The sequence below is a fragment of the Myotis davidii genome, unplaced genomic scaffold (assembly GCF_000327345.1).
Source record: "Myotis davidii unplaced genomic scaffold, ASM32734v1 scaffold1115, whole genome shotgun sequence".
Taxonomy (NCBI): Eukaryota; Metazoa; Chordata; class Mammalia; order Chiroptera; family Vespertilionidae; genus Myotis; species Myotis davidii.
The window spans coordinates 1,616,449-1,637,298 of record NW_006287910.1 but is presented as its reverse complement, the minus strand read 5'-3'; the positions used below and the strand labels follow the sequence as shown (position 1 = coordinate 1,637,298).

Below are 20,850 nucleotides of genomic sequence, written 5' to 3'. Positions count from 1 at the left end.
CGCTCTTCCTTCAGATTTCTATAGTATTTAATTTCTGTGTGTGCATGCTGGCTTGCAAATTGGCCCTGTGCCCAGAATGCAAAGAGAGATGGAAGAGACAGGCTCCAGAATGGTAGGTGGCGGTTTTCACAAGCAAGGGAGCTCACCTACAAGCCTCACCTTGGGCTGCAAGACAAGATCTCCACACTCACTGGTCAGGATCTTAACAGTTGATACAGAGGCCTTAATGGGGTTCAGTCATGTGTACCTTCCAGATGGTCTCAACAACATCTTCCTCTCTCAAGGCTACATCCTTGGAATGGCTCCTAGGGCAGGAAGAGTGGGCAGTGTGCACATTCCCAGGACAGGGGAGGGTGAGGGCCCTCCAATTGCCCAGGTCCAGCTGTGGGGTCAACCAGTGGCCCCATCCTCTCAATGACCTCTTCCAGCAATGTGCCACCGACAGTCATCTCACATACCAGCCCCCTGTGTGGTGAAACACTATCATTTTAAGGTGAAAAAAATGAGGTCCACTGATGAGAAGTGCCATGAGCATGTCACAGAGTTGATAAGTGGCTTCATGTGACAAATCTTGGGCCAGGGGATGAGGATAAAGGCAAGGGCTGTCTTCGTCCCTATGGAGGAGAAAGACACTAAATAAGTGATCAGACTGAAAAGTAAATGATCATAAGTGCAACAGCATCATACATAAAAAAGCTCAAGAAACCATGGAATCTTATAATGGGAGGATCTGGACAGCGGAGGTCATCAGGTGGGCTTCTAGGGAAATCCCACCTAAGCTGAGGTGAAGGACAAGTCAGACGTGACCAGGTGAGGAATGCAAGACAGGAGTTTTGAGCGGAGTGACACGCATGTGCAAAGGTCCTGAGGCCGGATGGCGGGAGGGTGAGCGAGGAGGAGAGGGGGAACATGGAACACCGAAGGAAGAGTTCAGGTTGTCTCCACAGTGATAGTTTTCCATTCCAGACTTCTGACTCCTAGGGAGGTGTATTTCCCCTGCCCCGCAGGCCGTCTCTTGGTTAAATCTCTCTGAGCCTCTGTTTGCTTCCTCCTCTGTAAAATGGGTCAATAAAAACCTCTCAGATGGGCTCATGTGAGCGTTAAATGACATGATCTTTATAAACTGGAAAGTGCCAGCAAATATTAGGTGCAATTAAGTTCATTGCTTTCACTTGACGGAGGGGCCAGCAGAGGTGCAGAGAGGGAAAGGGACTTGCCCAGGGTCACACAGCTACCAGGCCAGGACGTTGATGGGGCAGGAGACACAAGGAGCCTGCCTTGGTGACCCTCTCTTTTTTTGACAGGCTGGTCTGGAGGGGCTACAGGAGGCCACTGGGACCAAAAGACCTCTGGTCCGTTCGGAGAGAGAACTCCTCAGAAGAACTTGTTTCCCAGCTGGAAAGGGAATGGACAAGGAGCCGCAGAGCAGCCCAGCGGTGAGTGTGTGGAAGCAGAGAGAGAGCTCAGCTGCGCGGTGGTTAGCAAAGCTCCTCTCATTTGGCCCCAAATACAACCGCCAACCACCCTCTGGCTCCACCTCCACAGTCCCCTTCCTGCTGGGGATGTCACTGAGCATTAACGAGTCAGGAGAAAGGGACATTCCGCCTCCCCCCTCCTCGCCCCCACCCCTGCCCCGAGTGCTTCGCAGGTTCCCAAACGAGAGGGACAAAGTGGGAGCTCCACAAGGTCCCCAGAAGAAAGCTCGATGCTGGGATGGCAGGCAGGAAACAGAAGGGATGCTTTACGACTTGGGGTGGCGAGTTGGGTGGTGGATCAGAAATGCAGGCAACTATTCACTTATGTCACTGAGTGATTCGTTTCCTGGGCCTGGCTTTCTTACCTGTTCAGTGGAGGTGCCATCCCCTCTCCCCTAACTCATAACTTGTGGGAGACGAAAAGAAAATGACTTTAGAAAAGAACTGAGCGAATTCTTCGAAAACGGCAAAAGCACAAGCAATACCAGTTCCCCAGAGGAGTTCAAAGCTCTCTCTAGTCCTGTCCTCTCTGCCCCACTCCTGCCCTCCGTGGCATCTCTGGAAACTTCTGTGGGGGCCTTGGAGTCTGAAGAACCAGTTTGGGAACCGTCGTTGTTCTAGAGAAATGAGTTGACAACACAAATGAAACCTGAGGTGTGGACAAGTTGCTTGACCTCACTGGATCTTGGTGTTTCGGGGGACAGACGAAAGTCACTTAGTTCTGTGGGGGAAAGTTACATTTCCCTCATGTACTCTAGGATTTTGTGGCGGTGGCTGTAGATGCTAAGTCCCACAAATTAGCAGGAGAGAGAGAGAGAGAAAGAGAGACTGTTGGCTCACATACTAGTAGCTGAGAAGGTGGGTCTGGCTTCAGGTCTGGCTGAATCCAGGGGCTTACATGGTGTCCAAAGTCTTTCCCCCCACCTCTCCTCTCAGCTGTTTCTGTGTAGTCAGCTCTTCATAATGCCATCCTCCTACCTTTCCTATAGGAAATCCCAAGGAAATTGGGATTGGCTGGCTCATGTGGGGCCACTCCCATGGCTAGGGGGTGGGCCCTATTATTGGTGGTTCCTTGAGAGTCACACAAAGAGGGGAGGGGAGAGGAGGAACTGCTCCCCAAAGGAAGGGGGTGGGTTTCTCAAAAAGGGGTGAATATATGAGCAAATCAAAGCAGCAGCTCTCTCTCACACACCAGGCATAGTACTTGCTGAACTTCCCCTCCACTCTTAAATTACCTCTGAGGGGCAGAATTCATTCACAAAAGCCCTGGTGTCTCCCTGCTCTGGCTTCCCTTGCCAGCATGAGAACACGGGGACACTGGAGCTGGTGGATGGAAACAGTCCCCAGGCCAGGCTGAGGACCCATAAACAGTGGGCAGAAAGAAAGGAGGAAGGCATGGTTCTACAAGGACCCAGCCCAGTCATGTTCCGAGCTGACTGATGACACACAGAGGGAACTTTGGTTTTAGGTCTGAAATATGTTGCAACTTTTGGAGGAAGAGGATGTCATCCTGGGAGGTCAGCAGGTGCTACCTACTGGCCAAGCCAGGTTTCCAAGGTATACTTGGCCCATGTGGTGGAATGTTGTTCTTATTCTTTGGGGTTTGGTTTTGTTTTGTTTTTAATAAATTGCCAACATTTAAAACACGAGAGATGTCGCCTAAGAATCTGGAATTCTGATCTCTCTTAAAGTAGATAGGCGGTGCTGGGTCACAGCCCCGCATGGCAACAGGAGAGTGGATCTGGGTGGGGGCTGCCCCATTACAGAGGGCAGGTGCTCTTCAGCTTGCCACAGTCTCCCCCACGTCCTTTTGAATCCCCCGACTCAAACCTGGCCACTCACTCACACCCTTGCCTCACCTTGTGGTCGTATGCAAGTCCTGCACAAATACACCTTTGGTCCAGAGACCAAAGGCTACACACCAGTCTAGAGGCGTTCTTGGAAGAAAAGTGAAGCCCCCTGGAGCGGAGGACGTTGGCTACAGCCTGCAGGCTGACCACAATGACTCGGAGCTCTGGGCAAGCAGCTAGAACAGGACGAGCAGTACACCCAGGCGGAGGAAGCCATCACAGTCATCTCTTGGCCCACTCAGAAACACTGAGGCTCAGAGGGCAGGGGACAAAGCTAGCGTTTGACCTCAGTCCCCTGGCTCCAAGGCCAAGTTCAGTCCACCAAACCAAGTTGCCTGCTTCCTTCCTTTTTTCTTTCCACAAATCTTTATAACCTTATGCACCAGGCACTTCTGTGAGGCCCTTTGCACACATCACAGCTAATCTCTTTTTCCCTCATTCATTTGGCAAGTGTTAACTCAGTGCCTACTACATTCCGGAGCTGAACTAGGTGCTGGGGAAAAAAGCAAAAAGTCTCCCCATCTTGAGCTCTAACAAGACCAATAAGTAAAGGAGAGAGTTGGAGAGGGTGAGCATGGCCGTGAAGGCCTGTCATGAAAGGATGGAATCAGATGGGGCAGGGTGGTTGGGAAAGGCCTCCACAAGGAGATGACATCCTTTTGTCATTCGAGACCCAAATACCAAAATGCCCGTGGCAGGTCATGCACAGCTCAGTGACAAAGGCCAAGCTACAACCCTCCGAGATGCCAAACCAAACAAGCGAGGCCAGGCAGGGGGGACAAGGCCTTGACCTGGTCAGCGAAAGTCTGGCAACCGATGGTCACCATGGTCTTTTTCTTTTTTTTTCTTTTTGGTGGGTGGTGAGAACCATAAAGAGGCGCGGTGTAAACCATGGATGGAGATCTGGGCTCAGATCCCTGCTCTGTCCTTTCTGTGTGAGCTCGGGCAGCTGTCACCACCTCTCTGAGCCTCAGTGTTCTCTTCAGTGAAGTGGGGAACCTGTGGTAGCCGGCAGGCAGGGAAGTTGAGAGGAGTTGGTACAATCGGGCATGTACAGAACAGATCCCAGTGCCTGGTCCTGAGTTCAAGCTCTGTACGTGGGCATTGATATTAATGATAACCCCATAGTTTGTCAGAATTGGAGGGGACACAGAGAGAGAGACTAGCTCCATCACACACAAGGACACAGAAGTACAGAGAGGGGAGTGGTCTGCCCAAAGTCACACAGCAGCTGGGCTGTCAGCAGCTGCATCACCACCAACCAGCCTCTCCCTATGACTGAGGAATGCCTGCCTCAGGAGGGGTCCTCTGACTTTCCCGCCTCCCCCTCCGCCACCCCAGCTCTCCCTGTGGCCCCTGGTTATGACCAAGGCCGGGCTCTTTTTGCATCAGGGCTCCTGAGCTTCTATATGGGGTGTCATACAGACAAGGAGTGCCAGGCCCATGGACATCAGCAGGATTCTAAACCAGTTCTAAACCAGTCTAAACCACCTAAGGGCTGTTGTGGAAGAAGGGAGGGCTGTATATTGGATCAAAGAGGGCCCGAAGGCAGAGTTGGGATCAAATCCCAGTTCTCTTACTTCTCAGCTATGTGCCCTCGGATAAGTTTACCCTCTGAGCCTTAGTTTCCTCATCTGTGAAATGGGCTTAACACCTGCCTTGCCAGGTTCTTAGAAGGACTAGGTCACAGTGATGGCGAACCTATGACACTCATTTTTTTTGGTTGATTTTTCTTTGTTAAATGGCATTTAAATATATAAAATAGATATCAAAAATATAAGTCTTTGTTTTACTATGGTTGCAAATATCAAAAAATTTCTATATGTGACACGGCACCAGAGTTAAGTTAGGGTTTTTCAAAATGCTGACACGCCGAGCTCAAAAGGTTCGCCATCACTGGACTAGGAAGTGCCTGGTGCATAGACTAGGTGCTCAAAGCATGTGCAGTCCCATCACCATCCATGAAATCTTGGGGCTGCCTTCCTGCTCACTCCGCCCCTACCTGCCTGTTTGTCTCATAAGTGGGTGATCTGGAGGATAAGGAAGGGGGTGATCTGGGGGATAAGGAAGGGGGTGATCTGGGGGATTAGGAAGAACGGGGAGGAGGGGAGGCGGGATCTGTGCTCACCCACCCCCTGGTTGAGAATGAATCCTGTAATGCTGGGTCCTGCTGCTGACTGCTCAGGTGCCACCCCTGAGAATATGGAAAAGGACTATCTTCATCCATTGGGGCCGCTAGCAAAGTACTAGTAGCATAGACTGGGTGGCTTGTAAACAACAAAGTTGTCTCTCACAGTTCTGGAGGCTGGGAGTCCAACATCCAGGCACCAGCAAATTCGGGGTCTGGCAAGGGCCACTTCCTCATTCAGAGACACTGTCCCCTCTGTGTGTCCTCAGGTGGCAGAAGGGGCAAGGCCGTTCTCTGGGATCTTTGATAAGGTCACTAATCCCATTAATGAAGGCTCCACCCTCAGGATTTAGCCACCTCCCAAAGGCCCCATCCCCTAATACCATTGCATTGGGGGCTAGGATTCCAACACATGAACTTGAGGAAACATACTCAATCCGCTCAAGGACCCAGCGCCATGTCCCTTCTCCCCTAAGGCACACTGCGGCGGCCGTGTTTACGAGGAAAAAGAGCCTCCGCCGTGATGGGGAGCCCGCAGAGGCCGAGGCCTTCCTGCAGCCAAGAGGGAGTGTGAGGGGCCCGCTGCTGAGGGCCATCTGGCAGGTCTTCCGCTCCACCTTCCTCCTGGGGACCCTCAGCCTTGTCATCAGTGACATCTTCAGGTTCACGGTCCCCAAGCTCCTCAGGTAAGCTCAAGCCTTGGGTGCCTTGCTACGGTTGGTGGTCCTTGGGTCGGGGGTCGGGGGGAGGGGGGGTTAGCTCTCCTGCCTCTACCTAGACCTCTGCTTAGGGAAGTGGAGAGTGGGCAAAGGACACTGAGAAGGACCAAAGCAAATGAGAAGGTGACTGACCTTGGGGAGAAACAGTGAGTGACCACTAACCTGAATGTATCGGTTAGCTTTTGCTGCGTAACAAAACACCCCAAAAGTGAAGGGCTTTAAACCACTTATTTACTTATGATAATGTGGTGAGCAATTCAGTTAGTGCACGTGCACCCCAAGTCTGTTCAAATTTCCTTTTATAAGGATACTAATCATACCGAATGAAGGCTCACGGGGGCGGACTCACTTTAACTTATGCAGCTGCATTCTGAGGTGCTGGGGGTTCGGACTTCAACACAGGAATTGTGTGGGGTGCAACTCAGCCCACCACAGGTGGGGATAAAAACGTCACTGCTCTTGAGCGGAGCTGCCTCAGCTCGCTTTGAACATTAGCATAGAGAGTGGGGAAAATAATTACAGTCCCTTCTGAAAATAAAATCTGCCACACCAGCTGGTCCTCCAAGACCTGGCCAGGCTTGGGCACAGGCAACACCCGCGGGTGCCTTCTCTCACCAGCTCTGCCTCCTCCCTCCTTCTCCCACAAGCCTTTTTCTGGAGTTCATTGGCGATGCCACAGCCCCGGCCTGGAAGGGCTACCTGATCGCGGTGCTGATGTTCCTGGCTGCCTGCCTGCAAACGCTGTTCGAGCAGCAGCACATGTACAGACTCAAGGTGCTGCAGATAAGGCTGCGAACAGCCATCACTGGCCTGGTGTACAGAAAGGTGAGCTGTGGGGAGAGGCGCGGGCCTTTCCCTTCTCCTCATCCTGTCCTGACCTACATGCAGATGCTCCAGCCAGGAAAGCAGGAGGGGTCACGTCACTGAACTGTTGATATCATCGGTGCCTGAAAACTTATTCATTCCTTTGTTAATAGTTGCTTACCCTGCACTCACACCTCCTTGGTTATTTCTCTAAGGCCCTGCATGATCTGACCCTAGGACCTTTGTGACCTCATCATATCACATCATATGCCTCTTCGTCTCTTGCTTACCCACTCCAGCCACAAACACAGCAAGCACCCTCCCACCCCAGGGCCTTTGCACTTGCTGTTACCACTGCCTGGACAAACCTTTATGCAATCAACTCCCTCATGAGGATAAAGGACTAACCTTTGGTCAGTGCAGAAACTAGGTAATAGTGGACTGACTGTCAGCTACATTACCAGGCGGCACGGCTTATGGTAAAAAATGAGCCCTGACCCATTGGTACATTGCATCTGACCTAGAAGTTCCATTAGGGAATGATGAACACCTGGTGGGAAGCCATAGCTCTGGGCTTCTCTCTGTGCAGTGACTCTTGTCCCTTTGGAGCACCCTGAAGGAACCCCACAAGACCGATGCTATAAGAAACACTGGCTCCTGTGGGGTCTGGAGCGTTTGAGCCAGGGCGATGCTGCCCTCTGTGAGTCTCCTCCTCATACCCGAGCTGCCGCCTGAGGAAGGAGGCGGGTAAAGGGAACAGCTCCTCGGTGGCCACGAGGGTGGCTCCTGCTGCTGCCCTGCTGCTGTGTTTCAGACCCATGTCCCCTGAGCCACCAGAGCTATGCACGTGGGGCCGGGCCGGGCTTGTGAGTCCACATGTTCAGGAGGTGGATCGGAAAACGACCAAGGGCATTGCCCGTCCCACTCCCCACCCTGAGCGAGGAAGGCCTCCTTCCTCTCAGGGCGAGGCCAGACCCCTCACTCTCCTCTCTGGGCTGCTCTGGGAACTGTGTCATCTTATTTTCCGCAGCTGGTGTTTTGTTTTGTCTTTTTTTTGTTGTTACTTCTCACCTGAGGACATTTTTTCCCATTGAGTTTTAGAGAGAGTGGAAGGGAGGGAGGGAGGAAGAGAGAGAGAGCGCGAGAGAGAGAGAGAGAGAGAGATATGAGAGAGACACATCAATTGGTTGCCTCCTGCACTCACCCCGATCGGCATCAGGGATCAACCTGCCCTTGACTGGAATGGAACCCTTAGATCAGCGGTTCTCAACCTGTGGATCGCGACCCCTTTGGCGGTTGAACGACCCTATCATAGAGGTCGCCTCAGACCATCCTGCATATCAGATATTTACATGACGATTCATAACAGTAGCAACATTACAGTGATGAAGTAGCAATGAAAATAATTTTATGGTTGGGTCACAACAGGAGGAACTGTACTTAAAGGGCCAGAAGGTTGAGAACCACTGCCTTAGATGCAAGGCTGATGTTCTAACCACACTCCTACCTGCCAGGGCTACATCTAGTGTTTTGACATCTGGGGCTTTATTGATCCTGGAGGGACTGCCAATTCCTAGAGAAAGTAAATGACTCACCTGATGGCACACATTTAATATGCAAACCACTGAACCCAGAGCCCATCCCCCAACCCCCATGGATGGGGCTCTCACTTTCTGGAACACTCTCTCCACACACACACACCCTGCCCCATTCACTCCAGGGTCAGACCACTAGGCCGGGATCCCACGCCCCCCAGAGCCTGCTGGGATTGTTAAAAGAAGCCAGCCCTCCGCCTGCTTGCCCTGCCTGGCCTTCCTTCCTGTGAAAACCACAGTACAGGCTTCTGCCCGCCTCCCTCCACCCAACCTGGTGCTTCCCTGAGTGGCCCCTGCCAGGATGGCCACCCTCTCCTCTTGAGATCTAGGAGTATCAACACTATCTTGTCAATGACAGTCATCTCCTGAAGTGTGGGCCTTGACTTCCCTGAATAATACAACCTGGAGTTAAAACACTTCTTCGCGGCACTCGTCATAACTGCCATGAAGGAAAGAGCTATGGAAGTCTTGACTTCATCTTGTTCCCCAGCTCAAACTCCACTCCCAGGAGAGCCAGCCCCATTCCCTCCGTTGTCCACAGCTACATTCTCAGTACTCGGCTCAGTGTGAGGCACAGAGTAGGTGCTCCATAACGATTCAAAGACTTTTGGGAGAATTTCTACCCTCAGTCATTCCCAGTTTATTCCTTCACCCCCTCACTTCTTTCCTCATACATAACACTGAGCATTCAACAGGCAGGAAGGGGTCTGCTGCGGCCCCAGGATTAGGGCGAATTTCCCGGCTGCCAGAGAACAGGTTGGTATTTGAGAGGCACGTTAAATGCCCGTTGAGCCCGGGTCATAACTTGCTCATCCTGGATTCAATTCCTAGCCTAGGCACTTACAAGCTCTCCGGCTTTGGGCAAGTTGGTCAATTTCTCTGCGCCTCAGTTTCCTAAGCTGTAAAATGGGGTTAGTAATTCTGTATGTCTTTGATTCTAGTCTCACTTTTTTAAAAATACTTCTGAAATCAAGATGCCTTATGTCTTAATTTAATTGGCATTGATTTTTTTTGCTTAATGACAGACAAATAGAGAGGGTTTTATTCATGGCATTTTAAACTGAAATACGGCAGTACCTGCCCCATGCAGTTGTGTGATGTGTTCATCACAGAAAACAATGACACTGTGTATTGAACACAGTGCCTGCGACATGGTTAGCACTCCGCGAATGGCCACCACTGCCGTCACAAATCCAAGGTTTTCATGTATTTTGTGATGGACTATCATGGCTCCAACGCCTTAGGGATTTCAGAGTATTTTCCTCTTTGTCATCTCCCTGTATTCTCATAAAGGCCCTAGGAGGTTGGCTTAGGGATTTTTATTAGTTCACGTTAGAGATGAGTGAACGGAGGCTCAGGTGCTGAAGAAATCTGCCTCAGTCAGCCAGGATCAGTCTTAGACCCAGACCCCACCCCCCTCCCTACACCTGGGGCCTCCCTGCCTTCCCCCCACCCCCCTCGCTGGACTTTCCCTCAGATTCAGGTCTCCGTCCTCCTGTCTTACCCAGGTCCTGGCTCTGTCCAGCGGCTCCAGAAAGACCAGCGCAGTTGGGGACGTGGTCAACCTGGTGTCTGTGGACGTGCAGCGGCTGACGGAGAGCGGCGTCTACGTCAATGGGCTGTGGCTGCCGCTCATTTGGATCATCGTCTGCTTTGTTTATCTCTGGCAGGTGTGCTGGGCAGAGGGCGCTGGGATCTGAGCTGAATCCTACCTCCTCCTCCTCCCTCATCTCTTCCTCCTCTTCCCTTATCTCCATCTGCACACTGTGGGCTAAAATGAGCAAAGTCTTAGACAAGGATGGTCTTTCCTTGACCTTGGGCAGGATGCTCATCCTCTCTGGGCCTCGGTTTCCTCATCTGTAAAATACTGATGATAATGACGACACTGACACCTCTTGGGTACGCTATGGGGTACCGGGGTAGCGAGGAGACAGATTAAGCCTGCTTGAAGTTACCAGTAACACTGGCGCACCAGCACCAGCAGCAAAAAAGACAAAACATTTTAGGGGAAAGAATTTGCTACCTGGTTTTCAAAAACCATAAAGTGACCCCGTGGCAAAAAAAAATTTTAAATCAGTTTCTCGAACTTCCTTTCATCAAGTTTGTGGTATAGGATTTTCTTTCTTTCTTCCTTCCTTCCTTCCTTCCTTCCTTCCTTCCTTCCTTCCTTCCTTCCTTCCTTTTAATTAAAATCACAGACCTTGGAGTGGGACTGCCCGGGTTCAAAGCCTGCTTTTACTACTTGCCAGTTATAAACCTTGCACAAGGAACAGCCCGTCGGTGCCCCATTCCCTTGTCTGTAAGGTGAGAATCATAGTGAACAACAGTGCCCCTGGCCTTGGTGTTGAGTCTGAACTGAGCTGACGCCTGTGCGCACTTAGACAGGGCCTGGCACACAGCTGTATTCTGCAGGCATTGGCTCCTATTATTCATTATGCAAGAAGGCGGAGGTGGGGCAGTTCTTCTGAAGATCTTCCTCCAGCTCGGCTCCAGGTGCAAGGTTCACACTCTTTTCTGTAAAGGACCAAATTGTAACTATTTTAGACGTTGGGTTCCATGTGGTCGCTCTCAAAACTATTCAACTCTGCCCTTCGAATGCCAAAGCGGCCACAGACAACACTAAGCAGGGAGACAAGGCAGAGCCCCAGGGGGCCTGATTAGGAACACTGAAATTTGTATTTTGCGTAATTTTCACACATCCCTAAATATTCTTTTTCTTTTCATTTTTTTCAACCACTTAAAAATGTAAAAACCATTACTTTTTTTTTTTTTTTTTTTGTACAGCTCACAGGCTATACGAAAGCAAGTGGAGGGCCCTGGGCCATGTGCCATAGTTGGCAGGACCCTGGGTGGGTGTACCAGTGGCATATTGGTTGCGAGTGAGTGTGGAATAGTCCCAAATGCCACCTACTGTGTGCTATCAGCATGACTGGTCCCCTACTTCTGTTTCCACAGACCTGTAGGGCAGGGGCCAGAACCTTTCTGACTTGGTACCTGGTATTCCAGGCCTAGCACACAGTAGGTCCTTATCAAGTACACATAGGGCACTTCAAACAGTTCCTGATGTGCAGTACATAGATGTTAGCTGTTATGATAGGAATATGGGGAGTGGGAGGAGGACACAGGGAAATACAAGGCAATTGAGTAGGCCGACCCATGACCCAAGTGAACCTGAGACAACACACCCATCACTTCCTGGCCTACTCAGAGGATCACCCTGAGATCCTAGTTAAGGAGGGGTAGGCATTGGGGGGGCAATAGTTAGCATGTGTAGCATTTTTGCCAATTGATACCATTTTATCAGAGAGTGTTTGACCTTCTATCAACGTTTTCGTATTTTCCCAGCACTGGCTCTGACGGCGGGCATTTGCCTTCTGGCACTTGTCTATTTAGCCACTGGGTGGCACTATTGCTACATAAATGAAACAAACTGGCTGGTTTGGTCGTCAGGGAAATTCCCAAAACTGTTTTTTGGCTAATAGGAGAAACCAAGGCCCCCAGGCTGGAGGGAGGGTGAGGCTGGTCTAGAGAATGGGCCCAAATGACCTCAGGAGGAATCTCAAAAAAGTCACAGCCACTTACAGATCATTCCTTCTACCACAGAGCTGGGGGTGGGGTTGGGGGTGGGGACGGCCAGAGAAAACACAGGTGTCCAGTTAAATATACATTTTAGATACACTGAATAATTTCTTAGTATAAGGATGCCCCAAATATTCCATGGGACCACCTTATACTAAAAATGTATTCACTATGTATCTGAAATCCTCTAACCAAATCCTGATCCCAGAGGTCTGACTTCACCATCCTGACCAGGAGACCCCTCATGTATAAGGTGTCTCCTTCTAGGTGTCTGTCCCATGAAATGGCCTACATGACCCGCTAGCTGCCCTCACCAGACCCCCTGCCACCCCCCTGCCTTCAGAACCAAGTGTGAGCCTCCAACCCCAGCCGCTGGTGCTGACCAGGTCCCTCCAAGTCTACAGCTGGGCTCCTACAGGAATCTCGTGACCTCCTCCCTCTGTCTCCAGCTTCTAGGACCCTCTGCCCTCACCGCCGTCACTGTCTTCCTGAGCCTCCTCCCTCTGAATTTCTTCATCACCAAGAAGAGGAACCACTATCAGGTCTGGTCATTGACAGGGAAATGGGAGGAGGGCCTGCAGGGGAGTGGGGGAGGGGGTGCGGGCCTGAGCCTTCCAATCACTCGGATCCGTGTCCCCACGGCCCCCATCTCGGTGGATGGCAGCTCTGTCCCTCCAGCATCCAGGCCACAAATAACTCCGGGCTGGTGTTGACGTCTCTCTTTAACTCACATCCCAGGAGACAGCTCCTTTGGTTGAAATTGCATCCAGAATGTTCCTCCTCCATACCCAGGCTCTCCAATCCCACTGTCTCTCACCTAGGTCACTGCAGGGACCCCCCTGGTAGAGTCCCCACTTCCAGCCTCACCCCCACCTAGACCTCTTCACACACCAGCCAGGGGTGCCTCCCTCCCATTTCCCTCAGAGTCAAAGCCAAGACCCTGCCGTGGCCCTCTGCCCCCTGTGATGTGACCTCATCACCTCCTGCCCCTTGCCCTCCCTGGGATCCTCAAACCTGCCCAGCTCCTGCCACAGGGCCTTTGCACTGGCTGTGCCCTGTGCCTGAACACCCTCATCCCAGGGGTCGGGTCTCCTCCCTCCCCTCCCTGAAGTCTGGGCAGCCCCTCCCCCTCCTGCAGCTCGGCTCCGTGGCCTGTGCTGTTTCACTCCATAGCTCTCGTCACCTAACCTGCCATAGGACACACTTAGTTCTTCCATTTATTATCTATCTGTTGTCCTAATGAAAGTTTCCCAGGAGTAGGGAATGCTCATTGATGCAGTCTCAGCTTTTAGAATACTCTTGTCATAGGTGTTCAATACATTCTTGGAGCCCTAGCTGGTTTGGCTCAGTGGATAGAGCATCGACCTGCGAACTGAAGGGTCCAGGTTCGATTCTGGTCAAGGGCACATGCCAAGGGTTGCAGGCTCGATCCCTAGTAGGGGACGTGCAGGAGGCAGCCGATTGATGATTCTCTCTCATCATTGATGTTTCTCTTTGTCCCTCTCTCTTCCTCTCTGAAATCAATAAAAATATATTTTTAAAAAATACATTCTTGGAAGCAAGAGGGGAGGGAAGGAGGGAAGATAGGATAGACTGTTTCTCCAATCTTCTGTCTGGCCTCCTCTAAGACATTGTCCACACAGCTGCTCCTCTGACGATGCCCCTCAAAGGTGAAACCCAGTGACCCCACCTCCACTGCCTGACCTCCAAGTCCCAGCATGATCCAGGCCACCTCTCCTTCTTAGTCCCCCCTGCCACACACACACCCTCCTCTGACCCCACTGGATGTCCTCCAAGTCATGCTGTCCCCTCCATCTTCCCCTGCCCACCCACCCACCGTAGCTCACATGTCACCCCCACCTCCAGGAAGCCTTCCCGATGGCACCGTGTCAGCCAGTTCAGGTCCCCGCCTCTGTTTCCAGCGCATCGGGGGCCTCCTTGGTTATGGTGCAGCATCCGCTGTGATGAAGGCAGAAGCAGGGGGACCAAGGCAGATGACGTGGTCCAGAGGAGATGACGGGGCTTGGGCCAGGACTGTGGGGACGCAGATGCGGAGAGGCAGACAGCTTGGGGCCTGGTTTGAAGCAGCAGGATTTGCTGAAGGGGCGGTGTGGCTGCCGGGAAGGAGAATTCTAGACTTGTCCCTGTGCTCTCCCCTCTCTCCCCTCTGGTCCCAGGAAGAGCAAATGAGGCAGAAGGACTCCCGGGCACGGCTCACCAGCTGCCTCCTCCGAAACATGAGGGCAGTCAAGTGCCACGGCTGGGAGGGCGCCTTTCTGGAGAGAGTCCTGCGCATCCGGGGCCAGGAGCTGGGCGCCCTGAGGACCTCCGGGCTCCTCTTCTCTGTGTCTCTGGTGTCCTTCCAACTGTCCACGTTTCTGGTGACGTCACCCTGGGCTCCCTGCAGAGTGTGGGCTGGGGGAGGGGTGTTGGAGGAGGGGGAGGAGGTAGGTGGAGCCCCCGAATCCTGGAGCCTCTTTGCAGACCGCCCTTCCTGGATCCTGCTCTCGCTCAGGGGTCCCGGCTGATTAGCGAATCAGTCAGATCATTCCCCGAATGCGGCAGTGTCTGGGAAGGCCTGTCGTTCTCCTGAAAGTTCGAGTCTTCTGAAACTGCCGCTTCTACTGCTGTGGGGAATCGGTGACAGGTGCAGGCAGCTGCAGAGATGGAGCCCCAAGTTCACCCTGCTGCGCCCACCCCCCCCCCCCCCCCACACACACACACACTGGGCACAGGGCCTGTCCTGTCTTTTTCCAGTTGATTTCACAAATTCCTGCCAGATTAGCCTTCTGAAGCATGGCTTTGACTGCAGCCACGCCATTGCAGTCAAACCCACAATGACTCACTGCTGTGTCCAGAATACAATTCAAACCATAAAACATTCAAGGCTGGTGACAAGTGGGCCTTAACCACTGTGTCCAGAAGGATCTAGAATCCCAGGGGCCATTTGCCAGAACACCAGATGTCATCAACACAGTCAACACTCAGAACTGCAAGTGCCATCACTTAGAACCACGAGGGCTCCCCAAAAGGATCACCGAGTCACCATCACAACAAGTGACCGTCAAAGTGATCAGCACTGACTAAGCATCACATAAGTGACCATCACACCAAGTGACTTCTAGAGCTAACACATCACCAGCATCTAGAAGTGAACCGTCACACCAAGTGACTTCTAGAACCAACACATCACCAGCCTCTAGAACTGAACCGTCACACCAAGTGACTTCTAGAACCAACACATCACCAGCATCTAGAACTGAACCGTCACACCAAGTGACTTCTAGAACCAACACATCACCAACCTCTAGAACTGAACCGTCACACCAAGTGACTTCTAGAACCAACACATCACCAGCATCTAGAACTGAACCGTCACACCAAGTGACTTCTAGAACGAACACATCACCAGCATCTAGAACTGAACCGTCACACCAAGTGACTTCTAGAACCACAAATGCCACCGATACCTAGAGCCCTCGAATCACAAGTCCCACCCACATCTGGAACCACAAACTTCTACACGATGGAGAATGGTGGTATCCCCCAATGCCTGGAACCCAGAGTTTCTGATACCTACTGGCAATGGGGCTGTGTACGCACTCCTTTCACCAGTAGCAGAATTTGGGGGGAGATCCGTGTTTAGGGGCCATACGGACCCCTGGAGAGGCCACAGCTGGCGTAGGTGTCCCTGGCCACACTCAGGGAAGCTCATGCCACCCCCCGTGTCTCGCCCAGGTGGCACTGGTGGTGTTTACTGTCCATACGCTGGTGACCGAAGAGAATGCCATGGACGCCGAGAAAGCCTTCGTGACCCTCACGGTTCTCAACATCCTCAACAAGGCCCAGGCTTTCCTGCCCTTTTCCATCCACTCCGTTGTCCAGGTGAGGCAGGGGAGGGAGGTGGCTTGGAGGGGCTTGCAGGGGTGTGCCCGGTCTCCATGCACCTGCCATCCGTGGGGGAGGAGGAGGAGGCGGAGGCGGAGGTGGAGGCGGGAGGAGGAGGTTTTGAGGGAGTAGGAAAGGGGATGAATCACAGCAGCAAACGGGGAGGGAAGGGGCAGAGGCTACCGCAGAAGGTGTCAGCAAACACCCTCAGAATACACAGCCTCACCAATCCAGCAATCTCACACGCATGGGTTCATTTCGGTTCCCTTTTTACACAAAGCAATTGTATCTTATTTCTCTTCTTTACGGACTCTGCTCACGTTGTGCTCCTCGGGGGTGATGAACATGAGACAGCAGCTGCCTGGCTGAGCCATCCTTCTTCCTTCCTTCCTTCCTTCCTTCCTTCCTTCCTTCCTTCTTTCCTTCCTTCCTTCCTCCTTCCTTCCTTCCTTCCTTCCTTATTATTTAATCCTCACCCAAGGATATTTTTCCATTTTTTATTTTTTTTTATTTTAGATATTGGAAGAGAGAAGGAAAGACAGAGAGAAATATTGATGTGAGAGAAACACATTGATTGGTTGTCTCCTGCACAAGTGCCAACCAGGGCCTGGGATGGGGAGGAGCCTTCAACTGAGGTACCTGCCCTTGACCAGATCGAACCTGGGACCCTTTGGTCCGCAACTGATGCTCTATCCACTGAACCAAACCGGCTTGGGCCATCCCTCTTTAAATGGCTCCCTTTGACCTTACCAAGGAAGGGTTTGGGGTTGGGAGCAGAGGGCACCCCCAGGTGGACAAGGCTTAGAATCGTTCCTGATATTGGCCTGCTGATGCTGTCTTCCAGGGTGTAGCCTGCAGAATGGCAGCTCCATCTACCAATTATGTGAATTAGGAGCAAGGAGGGGGGAGGGCACCACCACCATCACTGTCACCACCCTCATGAACATCATTTTTGTCACCTAAAAAGCTTTGGCCCTAGCTGGTTTGGCTCAGTGGATAGAGCGTTGGCCTGGGGACTGAATGGTTCCGGGTTCAATTCTGCTTAAGGGCACGTACCTTGGTTACAGGCTCCTCTCAGCCTGGGCCCTGGTCAGGGCACGTGCAGAAGGCAACCAATTGGTGTGTTTCTCTCACATTTATGTTTCTCTGTCTTTCCCTCTCCCTTCCACTCTCTTAAAAAAAAATCAATGGAAAAATATCCTGGGGTGAGGATTAACGAAAAAACCAAAACAACAAAAAAAAGCTTTGTACTAATCTTCGCACTAATGCCGTGCAAGTGAACAAAGCCTGCGGACAGGAAGCTTTTCCCACCCTCTTGAGACACCCACACCCAAAGCCTGAGTTCTTTCATTTTTGTGTTTTCTATTTTTTGTTCATTCTTACCTGAGGATATTTTTTCCATTGATTTTTAGAGAAAATGGAAGGGAGGGAGAGAAAGACAGAGAGAAAGAGAGAGAGCGAGAGAGAGAGAGAGAGAGATCGATGTGAGAGAGACACATCGATTGGTGGCCTCTGCATGTGCCCCTACCCACCAGGGAGGGGAGGGAACCTGCAACCCAGGTACGTGCCCTTGACCAGGAACCTGCCGCCCTTTGGTGCGTGGGGCGATGCTCTAGCCGCTGAGCTGCACTGACCAGTGGCAGCCTCAGTTCTTTTTCCGCCTCCGGCACCAGTGACCCGGGCTCTGCTTTCCCCAGTCCCGGGTGTCCTTCGACCGCCTGGCCGCCTTCCTCTGCCTGGAAGAAGCTGACCCTGAGGCTGTGGTCTGGAGTCCCTCTAGAGGCTGTGAGTGCTGGGCTCAGCAGGAGGGGCCTGGGAGGGATGAGGGTCTCCGCAGGATGCTGGGGTCACACTCAAGGCAGTGAGAAGCAGGGCAGTTTGTTCAGGGGAGAGGTTTCGGGCTGCCTCTGGGGGGCGGTGCCTGGGGGGCTCTCTGGGACAAGGAGGCCAGCCCGGAGCCGCTGGTGTAAAGGCCTTTTATGCCTGCAGCTGCCAGGGAGGATTGCATCAGTGTGCGAGAAGGTACCTTTGCTTGGTCCCAGGAGAGCCCGCCCTGCCTACACAGGTACAGAGGGGCTTCCCCGGTAGCTACCTTCCGCTGACAGGGAGAAAATGCACTTCCTACGTGAGAGATGGTGTGGGTTTGCTGCCCGGGGCTAGAGGGTGGGTGAGCCTGGGCTGGTGTGCTGCCAGGGAACTCCCGGGAGCAGCCCTGTCAGAGAGTCTCAGAAAACAAGAGCTCCTGCAGATGGGGGGATGGGGCATCCATGCCTTCCTGTCAGGGAGGAGGCAGCCTCTGCTCCCCAGACTGGACAAGATGACACGGGAGTCCTGGCCAAGAAGAGCCCTGGCCTGGTCAGCCATGCCTGCTTCGCTCCCTCCTGTGTCAGTCCCTACATCATCGTCACCTCTAGCTTTCAACTCTTTGGCTAGGTCTTTACAGCAGAAGACCCCAGTCAGCCCCAAAAGTCCCTATGAAGGGAACTAAAATGCCCTGGCCAGGATCTGTCGATGGTCATTTGCTCACTTCATCGTGTTTATTGAGCACTTACTATGTGTCAGACCCTGTTTTAGGCACTAGGGATAAAGTGAACAAACCAGAAAGGACCCTGCACCCTTGGGGCTGACATTCTGATGAGGGGGGCACGCAAATGAGAAATCAGCGGGAGGTGACAGAGTGTGGTGTTGACAGGATCCTGCGTAGTGAGAGAAGGCCTGGCATTTAAACTGAGATCATAATGGAGGGAAGAAGTGAGCCTTGCACACGCCTGAGAGGAGAGCTTCCTAAGCAGTGGAAACAGCATGTACAAAGGTCCTGGGGCAGGAGTATGCCTAGACCCAGGTGCCTTCACCTCATCATATTAGCCTTTGGGGTTGGATAATCCTGTGAGGGGGCTGTCCTGTGTATTGTGGGATGTTTAACAGGACCCCCGTTATTCATCCTCTAAATACTAGCAGCAACCCTCCCCTCAGTTGTGATAACTCAAAATATCTTTAGGCATCACCTAATGACACCTTGGGGGGCACAACGTCCCCTGGTTGTGTTTGAGAAACGAGGTCATTGTTGCTGACGCAGAGCAGCGGGAGGCTGTGCATCTTTCAAGACTGTGAGAGCCCTGCATGACACGGGAACCGGTGGAGGGCTTCAGCAGGGGATTGTCACGATCTAACTCGGGTTTTAACTCCAGTCTCTTTGGCCCTTGGGTGGAGAATGAACAGGGGCAGGGGAGGAGCAGTAAGGAGCCTATTGTAGTGACTGAATCAAGACACGATGCTGGTTAAATCCTCCTGCCACAATAAACTCTGTGTGTGTACGCATGTGCATGCATATGTGTGCATGTGTGAGAGCATGTTTGTTTACATGTGCAGGCATTTGTGTGTGTCTGGATGTGCGCATGCATCATGTGTGTGTGTACATGTATATGCATTTTGCACAGTGTGGTGTTAGATGCGCACGCATGCATGCACGTGTGAACATACATTTATTTAGATATGCATGCACTTGTGTGTGTGCATGTGCGCATACATTGTGGTGTTATGTGTGTGGATGTGCATGTATGTGTTCCCGTGCACATACATGGGATATCATGGCTGCTTGTGTAGCCAGGCAAGGATTAGGAGAAGGAAGGACTGCCCCTGAACGTCCTCTTAGCAACCTCCTGGAGGAAGCACCAGTGGGAAAGCCTGGCTGTGTCTGGGGTTCACCAATTCCGCACAGACTCAGGCTGGGCCTACCCAGGATGCGTCTTCCCTGCAGGATAAACCTCCGCGTGCCACAGGGCTGCCTGCTGGCTGTGGTTGGTCCCGTGGGGGCAGGGAAGTCCTCTCTGCTCTCCGCACTCCTGGGGGAGCTGTCAAAGGTGGAGGGGACCGTGAACATCAAGGTGAGGCCACACCCCCTGCCTTTCTGCTAGAATGTCTCCCATCCTAGAGCCCTCCATGCCCCTCCCCCTCCTCTCCATTTTCTCTCTCCACCTTCCACCACCAGCAATAGCCTGGCGCCGGCTATTCCTCCATAACCGCTCCTGCCTCCATCCCCAGTGGCCTCATTGCCAAAGTGAGTTGTGTTTCAGGGTCCCGTGGCCTACATGCCCCAGGAGGCCTGGGTCCAGAACACGTCCGTGGTGGAGAACGTGTGCTTCAGGCAGGAGCTGGACCCATCGTGGCTGGAGAGGGTCCTGGAGGCGTGTGCCCTGCGGCCAGACGTGGGCAGCTTTCCTGCAGGCGTCCACACCCAAATTGGGGAGCAGGTGAGGGCTCCGGCCTTCTTGGGACCGGGAGGCACTCTGGGGTCATTTGCTTCTTTCTCTGAGCTGTGGGTACTGTGGTGAGAGGGACAAAGGGGGGACAAGGAGGGCAGGGAAGTGGGGGAGAAAAAGGGCTCAGCTTAGGGTCACGCACATAATAGGTGCTCAATGAATTGTTATTAATGAATAAAGGATAGAAAACTGAGGACAGGGAGAGCCAGAAAGGCACCGCAGGGATTGGCGGTGACCGGCTCTCCAACTGGGAGTGGGGAGACCTGGGCACCTCTCCTGCCCTGCATTTTTGGTGACATTGGTCAAATTGCTTCCGGTCCCTGGACCTCAGTAAAAGGCCTGGGCAAAGATAGCCAATGAACAGGATAGATGCATCCAGAGCTATGGATTGGGCAGGGTTGGCAAACTATGACCACAGGTCAAATCCAGCCCATCATCTGTTTTTGTAAATAAAGTTTTATTGGGACACAGCCATGCCCATCTAGGTACCAGTGGGCCATGGCTGCTTTTGTACAGCAAGGGCAGAGATGAGCAATTGTGACAGATACTGCCC

General features: G+C 52.5%; 1 protein-coding gene across 1 annotated transcript in view; it reads left to right on the top strand.

The window, feature by feature from the left end:
- Nucleotides 1-20,850, top strand: part of ABCC6 (ATP binding cassette subfamily C member 6) — a 51,184-nt gene that overhangs the window by 7,360 nt on the left and 22,974 nt on the right. Inside the window, 11 exon segments of the mRNA XM_006759691.2 lie at nucleotides 1,305-1,436; nucleotides 5,930-6,139; nucleotides 6,820-6,997; nucleotides 10,080-10,241; nucleotides 12,600-12,692; nucleotides 14,328-14,531; nucleotides 15,889-16,035; nucleotides 17,736-17,823; nucleotides 18,028-18,103; nucleotides 19,796-19,922; nucleotides 20,112-20,288. Coding sequence (XP_006759754.1) covers nucleotides 1,305-1,436; nucleotides 5,930-6,139; nucleotides 6,820-6,997; nucleotides 10,080-10,241; nucleotides 12,600-12,692; nucleotides 14,328-14,531; nucleotides 15,889-16,035; nucleotides 17,736-17,823; nucleotides 18,028-18,103; nucleotides 19,796-19,922; nucleotides 20,112-20,288 — 1,594 coding nt within the window.